Source organism: Mustela putorius, unplaced genomic scaffold, assembly GCF_011764305.1.
Source record: "Mustela putorius furo isolate JIRA1106 unplaced genomic scaffold, ASM1176430v1.1 tig00003913_pilon_pilon_pilon, whole genome shotgun sequence".
NCBI classification, from domain to species: domain Eukaryota; kingdom Metazoa; phylum Chordata; class Mammalia; order Carnivora; family Mustelidae; genus Mustela; species Mustela putorius.
This window is the reverse complement of record NW_025422060.1, coordinates 4,739,734-4,753,286: the sequence shown is the minus strand read 5'-3', so window position 1 is coordinate 4,753,286 and position 13,553 is coordinate 4,739,734. Positions and strand designations below refer to the sequence as shown.

The window sequence follows — 13,553 nt, the reverse complement described above, 5'->3', positions numbered from 1 at the left end:
CCCTCCCTAAAGGCATTCTATTTTCATGTCCTCCTTAAATATAGAGACCTTATTGTATCCTGATAGATACATCATGTCATCATGATGATCTCGTGGTGAATGCCAAAGCATTCTAGTAGCTAAAATGTCCTATCAGTTTGGGGGCCTCCTTTGTATTTATTAGAGCTTAAAGAAACTAAAGCTTAGCAATTATTGCCTATGGAATGAGACATATTGTTCCTTCCCAGTTTACTCCCAGAGATTTTACTTGGATGCCAGGTCCTTGTGCCTTTTTTTTTTTTTTTTTAATTAATGACTGAGACTTGTTACAACAAGTGAGTCCATGTGCCTTCTGTTTTTGTTGGGTAGTACCATTTTCTAGGTTCAGTGGAGGGTATCAGTATTTCTGAAGGGTATCAGTATACAGTGGAAGGCTGAAAGACATTCTGAATGAGGGAGTCTTCAGCGACACACTTCACAAAGTGCCATTGTCACTAAGTTTGTAAGATTACTGCCTTTATGTTAGAGGTAACGTATCCATGGTTTTTTTGGGTCACTAGGCAAAGTGATCCTGGGGGTCCTACATATTTTTTAATTAAAGAAAAATTCACTGCATTATAGGCTGTCATCAGTTCCAGGGACATATTTAGATCTAGTAGTTGTAATTGCAGACAACTCTACGTGCAGGGTCTACACAATTTTTGGAAAACAACTACTTTGTTTTATTTTTCCAAAGGTAAGTATTTATTTTCTTTTTCCGTCCCATTTTTTTCCCAAAAGTATACTTGATATCTTCCCATTTGCGTTTTTTCCCATATTGATCCTTTCAAGTTGGGTATAAGTGATTTTTTTAAAATTACTTTTAGAACTGCATGTGTAACTCTTTGTGTCACTTGTACATCATAGTTGATGTTACTTTGCTATTCAACCAGTCTCATGTTCTTATATATTTGGGGGTCTTTGAGTATTTTGCAATTATAAATACAGTATAATGAATAATCTTATATGTATACATTTTCACTGTTAAGTCTCTGAATATATATTAACCTAAACTATAAGTAACCAAAAGGTAGGGACTAATATTAAATATATTCTATGCCAAGAAATATTTGTGAAATAATGAAGTAGGCATTTACTTCATTATTTCTACTTCAACACACACACACATTAAAATTCTTCTCACCATGTTAGTTCTAGCATTATGGTAATTTACTTATATTTTCTGTTTATAAAAGTGAGAGAAAATACTGCTTTATTCTTGTAAATTTGATTTCTAGAGCTGTTACTGTGTCCATTTTTTCGGTTAGTGAATAATAATAAATGTATCTCTTTATGTAGCTCATGATGATGTACCAGACAAAAACCTTATGTTAAAGCATGAGGACTCAAAGTCAAAAACAGAAATGCAAGTAAAGAAACAAAGAACCACCCAAAATGAAAAACTTATTAGTAAGTATAATATAGATAACTCTAAATTATTTTAAATTATATTTATCAGATCTTTTTACTTTCATCCATGAATAAGTATTTGGGCATATATTTTATAGAAATTTGTGTACTTTGATGTAAAGTGTGAATATCCTAAGACAAAGAACAAAAGCAAAAACTATTGATAACTTCTGGTTGGAATTGCTTGTATTGAGTATATTTCATAGTCATGGGTCATATGCTCAGTATCCACTGAAGCCCAAAAATAGATTATTTGTTTCTAATTCTTAAAAGGTGTATATCTTTCAGCTAGCTACTTCTAGAGATGATGGATTCAGAAGTCTAACAGAAGCCTCTGAACTATGACAGTGCTTTCCCTCCTTAAACTCCAAGTGGTGAATAGAAAGATTGTTGAGATCTGTAACTCAAAAAGCAAAATAGATCAAAGGGGCCCAGAGGACAGATAGCCTCAGTGGCTTGTTTGAGGGATTCCAGGTCATTGTTCTGGTTGTGGATCCATTAAAAGTAAATGGCCTTTCTTAGAACTCCATCGATGGGAGGCATTGAGAATACAAGTAGGTGAGTAGTTAGATCAATCATCAGGTCTCCTTTATAATTGTCAGAACAGAGAGTGCCAAAGCCAGTCTTCTATTATAGAATGAGACACCATACCCCTTGTAAATCATGGCCAGGAATTTCACTGGGTAGTAGGTACTTGAACTTTGTAAAAATGGTCCATCAGGTGTACCATTTGGCATCAGCCTAGACTTACTAGCTCTCCCAAAGTGCTCCTTCCAGAAAGGAATTTACTTTATTGTTGACTATGACAGTGTGGCAGAGAAAGATCTGCCAGTTTTGACTTTGTCAAGCTGTAGCAATTTTACTTTATCAAAAGTAGCAATTAAACTTTTATTCACTTACTATAATAGTATAAATAAGAGCCTAAAGAGGAAAAGACCCCAGCTATACTAAGGTTTCATTTTCTTCACAGAACAAACTAGGAAATGGTCAGATGGAAGTGAAGTTTGGGGGAAGATCATCTCATAGCTGTAAGAGACTCAAACACAAGGGTTCTTCGTTTTTGAACCCAAGAGCCTTGCAGATGTTGATGAAGGATGGCTAAGAGGATAGAAGTCCTAAATATTGAGTTGAAAATGAGAAAAGTATCTTCAAATTCCCCTAGTACAGTCATCTGTTGCGAAGTGCCTGAAAAGTACAATGTATTAGCTGACTCCTCCCATTTTCACAAAGAGCCTCTAATGGAGGTACCTGGCATAGAGATACAAAATGCATAAGTACAAGGCATGAGTTGATCTTAGTCCTTTATGGAAATTACCTCCAGTTTCCAAAGTTCACCTGCTATGCATTAAACTTCATGTTGGGTGACAAGCTTCCCCCCCATGAGTACTGCCAGGTAGAGATTTTTGTTCTCTCTCTTTAAAAAATTTCTCTTCTTTCTAAATCAAAAGATTGAGTACAGATTATCCCCTTTTCAGGTTTCTTTTCCCTTTTATTATTGTCTCCTAGAAACCCATCTAAGTCAGCTTATAAAGATCTTTATTTATCACATTAGTCATGAAAATGTGATAAATATGATAAATGATGGGAGAGAACTTAGTTTATTCAGGCAGTTTCCTATATTTGGACATTTTATGAGATTTTGAATATTTTACAATAAAAGAGAATGTGGCTATGATAATGTACATATAAATTTTCACTTTTGTCATATTAATATGCATTGACCTAAAGTATAAATAACACAAAATTAGACAAAAAAACATATTTAATGTAAGAAATGTTCATTAATTAAGGAGATAGCTACAACACTTACCCATTAAAAATTCTTATCATATTTTCATGTAAGATTTTACATTATAGTAATTTATTTATAGATGTTCATGTGAAAGAACATGCTGCTATAGATGTTATGTTTGAAACTTAAGAATTTTCATAATAGATCTGTTTTCTATTTAGTGCTTTAAATGCATTTCTTTATGTAGGTCATGATAATATGACAGATGAAAATCCTGTGCTTGAGTATCAAGAGTCAATGTCAAAAATCCAATTGCAAGTAAAGGAACAAAAAATTGCTAAAGGGGAAAGACTCACTAGTAAGTATAATAATTGTACATCATTAAATTATTTTTAAATTAATCATATCAAAAGATGGTTTTTCTGTGTTTCATGAATATGTATATGAGCATATATTTTATAGAAAATTTACTATACTTTGATTTAAAATATCCTAATTGGAGAACAAAGTAAAAGTATTCATAACTTTTGTTTGTTTCTGGATGTAAGACTATTTCACATCCATGGGTCACGTGCTCAGTATCCACTAAGGCCCAACAACAGATCGATAGTATCTCAAGAAGCATTGTCCTTCTGTCATAGACTCAGATTAGTAGAGACTTTGGTGAGAACCACAACTCAAAAGTCAAATGTGGATCAAAGGAACTAAGCAAAAAGGGGGCCTGATGGGCCTGTTGAAGGAGCTATAAGGCATCCTGTTGGTTGGGACCCACTCAAAGGTAGAAGCCTTTTTGGTAACCTTACAGATGGATGCCATTGAGATGCCTGCATGGGTAATATGAGAGTATCAGTAGTTTAATAGTCCCACCAATTGCTGGGCCTCCTTTGTATTTGTTGGGCTAGAGAAGGAAAAAAGAAACTTGACTCCTTGGAGCTTCAAGTGAGAAAAGCTACTCCTTTCCATTTTGCTCCCAAGTATTTTACTTGAGTTTTTGGTTCTTGTACCTTGTATATATTCATGTTCCAGCTATGTTGCTGTATGCAAGTCATTACAGTATCTAGTCCTTGTGGGTAGTGCTCTAGTCTGGGTCCGAAGGAGAATGTCATCAATATTAGTGGAAGGTTAGTACTTGATCTGGAAGAAGGGCTTTTTTTTTTTTATTTTTCATGTTTTAGGCTTATGGAAGGACAGTAAAAGTATATTATAAGCCATTCTACATAAGGTAAATTTATGATCCTAATTAACCTGTGTGAACAGGGATGCTAGGACAGACATTTGTGACAGCAGTTGTTACATACTTATTTCACTCAGTCTGGGCAGTAAAACTCTGTGAAGGTCACAATTCCAAGTGATACCACATGGAGTTCTGTATTGTGGTGTTGAGCTGACTATAATAAATTGTGTCTCTAGGCACCCCAGGCTTTACACACAGAATGAAAAGGCTTATGAATAGAGAAAAATGTCATGGAGGACTTTTGTTTCATTAAACTTAACAATGAAGGCAAATATTTTTTTTTTTTTGCTCCCCCAGGTAGTTGTTTTTGGATGGCAAAGGTCCAAGGCACTAGTAGCCTGGTAGGTTTATGGCTTTATATATGCCAAACTAAAATGGTCCTAAAATATAGCAGTTGCCACTAGGGCTTAGGGCAAAAGTGAGTCAGATATATGTATAAAATACATCTATACAATAATACATTCAATAATGGAAGCCACAGCAATGGAGAGTTTTAGTGGTGTGTAGGGACATACCCCTAGTTGAATTTTAAGGGTCTCATTTGGTGAACTCAAACCCAAAGCAATTGGACATTGTCTATTTCCCCCTCATCCTACTGTCAGTGGCTACAGAGATCATAATCATATGTATATCAATGTCCAAAAGTCCTAGAAATTCAATTCTCATCCACCTTCCCATTGAAGTATGACCTAAGCATACATCCTTATGTCTCAGTCGGGAATATAGGAACCTCGACCTAACTCTGGTTCTTGTTTGTATTGAAAGTTGAAAGATTGGATAGAAGTAGGTGATGTGGGAAGGAGAGGTCTCTGGTTATCTCAAGGTTTACTTAGAAATTCAGAAGGAAGAACACTTGTGTTAATCATAGATATCATCACCATTTGGCTTCTAGTGTCGCTATGGACCACTTATGGACCACTATCTGGTGATGAATCCTTGGTGGAGAGTCCATTAATGTCATCCTTGAGATTCTTTTAGGTCACTCCTTTCACTAGTCAACTTTTTATCTTAACATTAACTGTTTTTTTCCTTACCCTGAAATTAAGATCCAGTTAAGATCCAGGTTGTCTTGTAAGCCAGCAGATATAACTTTATAAGGAGGTTTAGTGGAGCTAGAAACCAGAAAATATGGCACAAATGACCCTGTAAATCTGAGGCTAGGTAACAGTATCATTACCTACTTACTGCTCTTGCTCCCCATTGTCTAACAAAAGGGCCATCAAAGTGGCTAATTGGACATCTTGTAGGTGGCTGGTGTTAGGATGCTCAACATGGGTGGGCCAAACATGAGAAGGGAGTGTACCTGGTGTTCATCTTATTGCCTTTCCCCCCTTCCTTGTCTTCCCTGATCAACTGACCGCTGTGAGGGCACTCTGAATGAGTGGTTCTGTTGTGATGTATTCCCTTACTAAGTTTCACAAGTTACCTCCTTAATGATTAAGGCAAACTACCCCATATTATATTATCTCCTCAGCTCACTGGAAAAGCAATTTTGAAGGTTCATTAAAAATGGGCCCTCAGAAATTTACTATATCATAGGCTGTTCATTAGTGCTAGAGATATTCTTAGACTAACAGTAGTTTAGTGCAATTCAGCAAGCATGGTTTACAATGACTTTGGAAAAAAAAAACCTGTCTTTTTTCTTCATTTATCTCTCATGTTTCATTTTATAAAGGTATAAAGGTATATACATTAAATTTTCTTTTGGTTCTTTATTAAAAGAGAATTCACTAGATAACCTATCAGTTTTTAATCCACTTAACATTATAACCTAGAAATTCCTCCCAATTTGATGAGATCTTTTTTTCTTTCCTTTTATAATTGCATGTACAGTTGTTTGGACCATATTATATACCATAATCAATATTACCAGAGTTTATACTATATACTTAGCTTATCAAATTAATCTCCTATGTTTGTACATTTATGTGATTTTGAGCATTTTGCAATTACAAATATGCTGTAATGAATAATCTTGTAATACATATTCTCATTGCTTGGTCTATAATTGTGTTTTAATATAAAGTATTAAGAAAACTAAAGACTAAATTTAAACATTTGTGAACTATGAATATTAGTAAAATAATGAGATATTTTCAATATATATCCATTAAAACTCTTCTTACTATTTTTATATTGTATCTAGAATTGATAATTTACTTACAACTTTTTAAAAATATAAGAAAATATTTTTATACATTTTTCAATAATTTGAAAGTATAGAATCTCACAATATATTTGTTTTTCCATTTATTGAACTGTCACTCTTTGTGTAGCTCACAATAAAGTACCAGAAAATGTTATGCTTGAGCCTCAAGTTTCAATGTCAAAAACCCATCTGCAAGTAAAGAAAAAAAGAACTCCTAAAGGGGAAAGAGTCAGTAGTAAGTATAGTAATTGTAGATAACTTTTTAAAAAATATAAATTCAATTATCCATCATATAGTATATATTTGTGTCAGATGAAGCGTTCAATAATTTCTCAGTTGCATATAACACCCACTGCTCATCACATCATGTGCCCTCCTTAATGCCCATCACCAAATTACCTCATCACTCCACCAACCTCCCCTCCAGCAACCCTCAGCTTGTCCCTTATAGTTGAGTCTTTCATGGTTTTTCACGCCCTCTAATGACTTCCCATTCAGTTTTTCCTCCCTTACCCTATGATCCTCTGTGCTGTTCCTTTTTATTCCACATATGAGTGAAACCATATGGTAATCTTTCTATGATTGGCTTATTCCACTCAACATAATATCTCCCAGTTCCATTCACGTCAGTGTAAATGGTAAATATTCACCCTTTCTGATGGCTGAGTAATATTCCATTGTATGTATGAACCATATCTTCTTTATCCATTCATTAACGAGATGTCCATGTTGAAGGACATCTAGGTTCCTTCCATAGTTTGGCTATTGTGGAGATTGCTGCTATGAACATCTGCAGGTGCCCCTTTGGATCACATTTGTATCCCGGGGTAAATCCCTAGTAGTATAATTGCAGGGTCATAGGGTAGCTCTATTTTTAACGTCTTGAGGAACTTCCATACTGTTTTTCAGTGTGACTATACCAGCTTGTGTATATCCAGCTTTCTCCATATCCTTGCAAACATTTGTTGTCTTGTTAGTTTTAGTGATTTAGACAGGTGTAAGATGGTATCTCACTGTGGTTTTGATTTGTAGTTCCCTGATGGCTAGTGATGTTGAACATTTTTCATGTGTCTGTTAGCCATTTGTAAGTCTTCTTTGCAGAAGTGTCTGTTCATGTCTTCTGCCCATTTATTTATAGGACTATCTGGGTTTTTTGGGTGTTGAGTTTGAGAAGTTCTATAGATCTTGGATACGAGCCCTTTATCTGTAATGTCATTTGCAAATATCTTCTCCCTTTTCATGGGTTGCCTCCTGGTTTTGTTGACTGTTTCCTTTTCTGTGCAGAAGCTTTTTCTCTTGATGGAGTCCCAAATTTCATTTTTGCTTTTGTTTTCCTTGCCTTTAGAGACATGTCTTGAAAGAAGTTGCTGTGGCCAGTGTCAAAGAGTTACTGCCTATATTCTCCTCTAGGATTTTGATGGATTCCTTTATCATATTGAGGACTTTCATCCATTTTGGTTTATCTTTGCGTATGGTGTATGAGAATGGTCCAGCTTCATTTTTCTGAATATGGCTGTCCAACTTTCCCAGCACCATTTTTTTATTTTTATTTTTTAAAGATTTTATTTATTTATTTGACAGAAAGAGATCACAATTAGGCAGAGAGGCAGGCAGAGAGTGAGAGGAGAAGCAGGCTCCCTGATGAGCAGAGACCCCAATGTGGAACTCAATCCCAGGACCCTGGGATCAACACCCGAGCCAAAGGCAGAAGCTTTAACCCACTGAGCCACCCAGGTGCCCCTCCTAGCACCATTTATTGAAGAGATTGTCTTTTTTCCATTGGATGTTCTTTCCTGCTTTGTCAAAGATTAGTTGACCATAGAGTTGAGGGTCCAACTCCAGGCTCACTATTCTGTTCCATTGATTTATCTTTCTGTTTTTGTGTCAATAGCATGCTGTCTTGATGATTACAGCTTTGTAATATAGCTTGAAGTCAGCATTGTGATGCCACCATCTTTGGTTTTCTTTTTCACCATTCCCCTATTCAGATTCTTTTCTGGATGCATACAAATTTTAGAATTGTTTGTTCCAGCTCTGTGAAAAATGTTAATGGTATTTTGGTATTTTGATAGGGAGTGGTGTAATGGTATTTTGATAGGGAGTGCTTTGAAAGTGTAGATTGCTCTGGGCTGCATAGACATTTTAACAATGTTTGTTTTTCCAATCCATGAGCATGGAATGTTTTTCTATCTCTTTGTGTCTTCCTCCATTTCTTTCATAAGTGTTCTGTAGTTTCTAGAATATAGATCCTTTACCTCTTTGATCAAGTTTATTCTTAGTTATCTTATGGGTTTTGGTGCTATTATAAATGGAATAGATACCTTAATTTATCTTTCTTCTGTGTCATTATTAGTTTATAGAAATGCAACTATTTCTGTGCATTGATTTTGTATCCTGCCATGTTGCCAAATTGTTGTATGAGTTCTAGTAATTTAAGGTGGAGTCTTTTGGGTTTTCCACATAAAGTATCATGTCATCTGCGAAGAGAGAGAGTTTGACTTCTTTTTTGCCAATTTGAATACCTTGTATTTCTTTTTGTTGTCTTATTGCTAAAGCTAGGACTTCTAATACTATGCTGAACAATAATGGTGAGAGTGCAGTGAACATCTCAGTTTTTCCCCATTGAGAATGATTTTTGCTGTGGGCTTTTTTTTTTTTAATTTTTTATTTTTTATAAACCTATATTTTTATCCCCAGGGGTACAGGTCTGTGAATCACCAGGTTTACACACTTCACAGCACTCACCAAAGCACATACCCTCCCCAATGTCCATAATACCACCCCCTTCTCCCAAACCCCCTCCCCCCAGCAACCCTCAGTTTGTTTTGTGAGATTAAGAGTCACTTATGGTTTCTCTCCCTCCCAATTCCATCTTGTTTCATTGATTCTTCTCCTACCCACTTAAGCCCCCATGTTGCATCACCACTTCCTCATATCAGGGAGATCATATGATAGTTGTCTTTCTCTGCTTGACTTATTTCGCTAAGCATGATACGCTCTAGTTCCATCCATGTTGTCGCAAATGGCAAGATTTCATTTCTTTCGATGGCTGCATAGTATTCCATTGTGTATATATACCACATCTTCTTGATCCATTCATCTGTTGATGGACATTTACGTTCTTTCCATAGTTTGGCTATTGTGGACATTGCTGCTGTAAACATTCGCTGTGGGCTTTTAACAATGGTTTTTATGATACTGAGATATATTCCATCTGTCCATGTACTCTGAAGAGTTTTAATCAGGAAAGGATGCTGTATTTTGTCAAATGCTTTTCCTGCACCTATTGAGAAGGTCGTATGGTTCTCATCCTTCCCTTTATTAATGTGATTTATCATGTAAGTTGAAAGTTTGATTTCTTCTTTGCTAATCTGAATGCCTTTTATTTCTTCTTATTGTCTGCTTGCTGAGTCTAGGACTTCTAGTATTATTTTGAATAACAGTGGTGAGCGTTGGCATCCCTGTCATGTTCCTGATGTTAGAAGAAAATATCTCAATTTTTCTCCACGGAGAATGGTATTTGCTGTGAGCTTTCCATAGATTGTTTTTATGATATTAAGATTTACTCCCTCTATCACTATTCTGTGGAGAGTTACAGCATCCAAGAAAGGCTGCTGTAATTTTGTCAAATGTTTTTTCTGCATCAGTTGAAAGGATTATATGATTCTTGTCTTTTCTTTTATTAATGTGATGTATCATGTTAATTGATTAGTAAATGTTTATCCATACTTACAGCCCAGAAATAAATCCCAGTTGGTCATGTCAAATAAAACTTTTAATGTAATGTTGGATCCTGTTGACTAGTATCTTGGTGAGAATTTTGGCATCCATGTTCAACAGGGATATTGGTCTCTAATTCTCTTTTCTCCTTTGTCTGGTTTTGTGATCAAGGTAATTTGGCTTCATAGATAGAGTATGGAAGTTTTCCTTCCATTTCTATTTTTTTAAACACCTTCAGAAGAATAGGTATTAATTCTTTAAATGTTTGGTAGAATTCCTCTGGAAATTCATCTGGCCCTGGACTCCTTTTTTGTGTGGAGGAGGGAGATTTTGATTACTGCTTTAATTTCCTTGCTGGCTGTGGGTCTGTTAAGATCTTCTGTTTATTTCTTTCTTTTCTTTCTTTCTTTCTTTCTTTTCTTTCTTTTCTTTCTTCTTTTTCTTTTCAGTGTTCCAGAATTCATTGTTTATGCACCACACCCAGTGAGATCTTCTATTTCTTCCTTGTTCAGTCTTGCTTGTTTATAAGTTCCCAGGGGGGCAATTGGGCAATTTCTTCCAGATGGCCGAATTTGTTGACATATAGTTGCTCATAATATGTTCTTAAAATTGATTGTATTTCCGTGGTATTCCTCTTTCATTCATGATATTATTAATTTGGGCCCTTTCTCTTTTCTCTTTGATAAGTCTGGCTAGGGGGTTATCAATTTTAATTCTTCCATAGAACCAGCTTCTAGTTTCATTGATCTGTTCTACTGTTCTTTCAGTTTCTATTTCATTGACTTCTGCTCTAATCTTTATTATTTCCCTTCTGTTTGGATTAGGTTATTTGCTCTTCATTCTCCAGCTCCTTTAGGTTTAATTTTACCTTATGCATTTGAGTCTTTTCCTGAGGGGAAGGTGGAGGGTTGCCACATTCCTGTTTTTTGCAGAACTCCTGCACTAAGAGCTGTCTCACCATTGTGTGTGTACCCACTAACCCCCCTCTCAAGGGAAGGTGAAAGTTCCCTGCTTTCCTGTCCTTTGCAGGGTCCCCCAAGGACTGTGGTTGTGTTGGGTTTGTGGCTTGCAGTTTATGGTGAACCAAGCTAAGAGCTGCCTCCTGGTTCGCTGAGTGTAACCAGTTTGCTCGCTCCAATGCTTGGGAACACTACTGGCTCCGGCATCCCCCATTCCTCTGTGATTCTCTCCAGGGATTCTGAGACCATGTTCTTCCACCTAGAATTCTGCCCTCTTTCACCACCTAAGCACCTTTAAGGGAGGAATTGCCTCTCCCTGGAGCAGATTCCAAGGGTTCCGCTTTTGTTCTCCAGGGCTATATCACTCTCTGGTAGCCAGCTTACTGAGGCTCCTTCCTCCTGCCATTTATTTTCCAAAATACATCCTCAGATTCACTTTTCCGTACCTCTTACCTTGCAAAAAGTGATTGCTTTTCTAGAGTTCCATACTTTCTTTTCTTACATCTAAGGTTGAATTCATGAGTGTTTAGAATGATTTGATAGTTATCTAGCTCAATTCAAAGGACCAGATGAAACAAGATCCCCTAATCTTTTATCATCTTGCCTCCTCTAAGGCAGGGACTTATAGATAACCTCAAATGAAACTCATTGGAAGATCTATTTTTTTTTAGTTCATAAATGTATATTTGAGCATATATTTTATAGAAATAATACCTTGGCATACAATATAAGTACCTAAAGATAACTAGAGAACAAACACAGAAGAATTCATAGAATTTGGTTCGTATTTCTTGTCCCATAGTTATTTCGTAGTTATAGAGCCACCACTCAGTATCCACTAAGGCCCTGTAACTGGCCACTAAGTGTCTCTGAAAGAATGTGTACCTTTCATCTGACTCCTGGAGATATGGGTTTAGAAGCCCAAGGGGGTGCTTCTGACCTGTATCAGTGGCTTCTGCCATACCTTCTTTCAGTGAATAGAGATGTTGCTAAATTCTGTAAATCAAAGAGCTGATATATTAGAAGGACCAAGGAAGGGCAACCTGGTGACCTGTTGGAGGACCTTTGTGGCATCCTCTTGGTCATGGCCCCACTGAAAGGAAGTGGCCCTTCTACTTACCCCACAGACCCTATTTCCCCATAGGGTCTATGCCATCATAGACCCTACATGGAGAATATGAGAGTGTAAGTAACTCAATTGTCCTATTAATTGCTGGGCTTTCATTTGTTTAAGTAGAGTGGGCCAAAGCATGACACTCTCTTCTGGAATGAGATGTTATACCCCTTAAAAAGCATGTTGAGGAATTTTATTAGGGTACCAGGTAACTGTACCTTGCCTGTAGTACTGACCCCACTGAGTTGCCATGTGTGGGTCTGTAGGTCAACCAGTATTTGTTTAGTTTTGCCCATGTTAGTTGATATCATCACTAGAGTGGAAGTCTATTGCTTTCTCCAAGAGTGGGGCTTTTTCATGTCATCACTTTTGCACTGATGACAGATATTCAGAGAATTTTGGCAGCATTGTGGAAGTACAGTAGTGGTATATAGCAACACAGTCCACAACAGGATCTGCTGATCATGATCATATATTTAAAAAGGGATGCTGAAAAGGACATTCATAATATCAATTGCTGCATCTCAAGTTCCCTCAAGACTGGACATAGACTTTAGCACTGTAAGTATCAAGTACCATAGGTGTAAAGTGCTGTACTACAACATTAAGCTGCATAGAGCAGTTTAGTCTCCATGTACCCAAAGTTGTGAATACAGGTTGACTGAATTATTGAATGGTTAAATAGTCTCATGGAGAAGTTTCAGTGCATTCAGCTCAGTAATTAGGGCAGCTATAAAATTTTCTTCCCCATGCAGGTGTTTTGGGAGACAAAGACACAGCCATTGGTAATTGGATAAGTCCACAATATTTCATATGTCAACTAAAACTGTAGTTACCTGCAGAAATTTCTATCAGGGCTGAGGAATTAGTACAAAGTGGGGATTCACACTGACAATTCACCCATACTAATAATATGTATATGAATAGGGCCATAACAGTGGAAGTTTGCAGTGATCCAAAGGGAAATATCCATAGTTCGATCTGGGTAAGTGTCCCATGGGAATAGCCTAAGACCCAATGAGATCCTTGCCTAGATCCCTTTCACTTACATAGCAAATGTTATGTGTTTCCCCTTTATCTTGGTATCAGAAGTTGTGAAGATCACAGTCACATAGTACCAGTACCCAATAGCCCAAGAAACACACTTCCCCATTAAATTCTGACCATAGCATGTCTTTATGTTTCCACTGAGGAAAAATGGACAGGTACCTGGTCTA

The 13,553-nt window shown here is 36.6% G+C and overlaps 1 protein-coding gene across 1 annotated transcript in view; it reads left to right on the top strand.

Annotated features, from left to right (window-relative positions):
• The window catches only part of CCDC7 (coiled-coil domain containing 7), a 467,373-nt gene that overhangs the window by 289,822 nt on the left and 163,998 nt on the right, over positions 1–13,553 (top strand). The window contains exons 25-27 of the mRNA XM_045069128.1: positions 1,318–1,428; positions 3,408–3,518; positions 6,671–6,778. Of these exons, the coding sequence (XP_044925063.1) occupies positions 1,318–1,428; positions 3,408–3,518; positions 6,671–6,778 (330 nt within the window). The remainder of the gene's footprint in view (positions 1–1,317; positions 1,429–3,407; positions 3,519–6,670; positions 6,779–13,553) is intronic.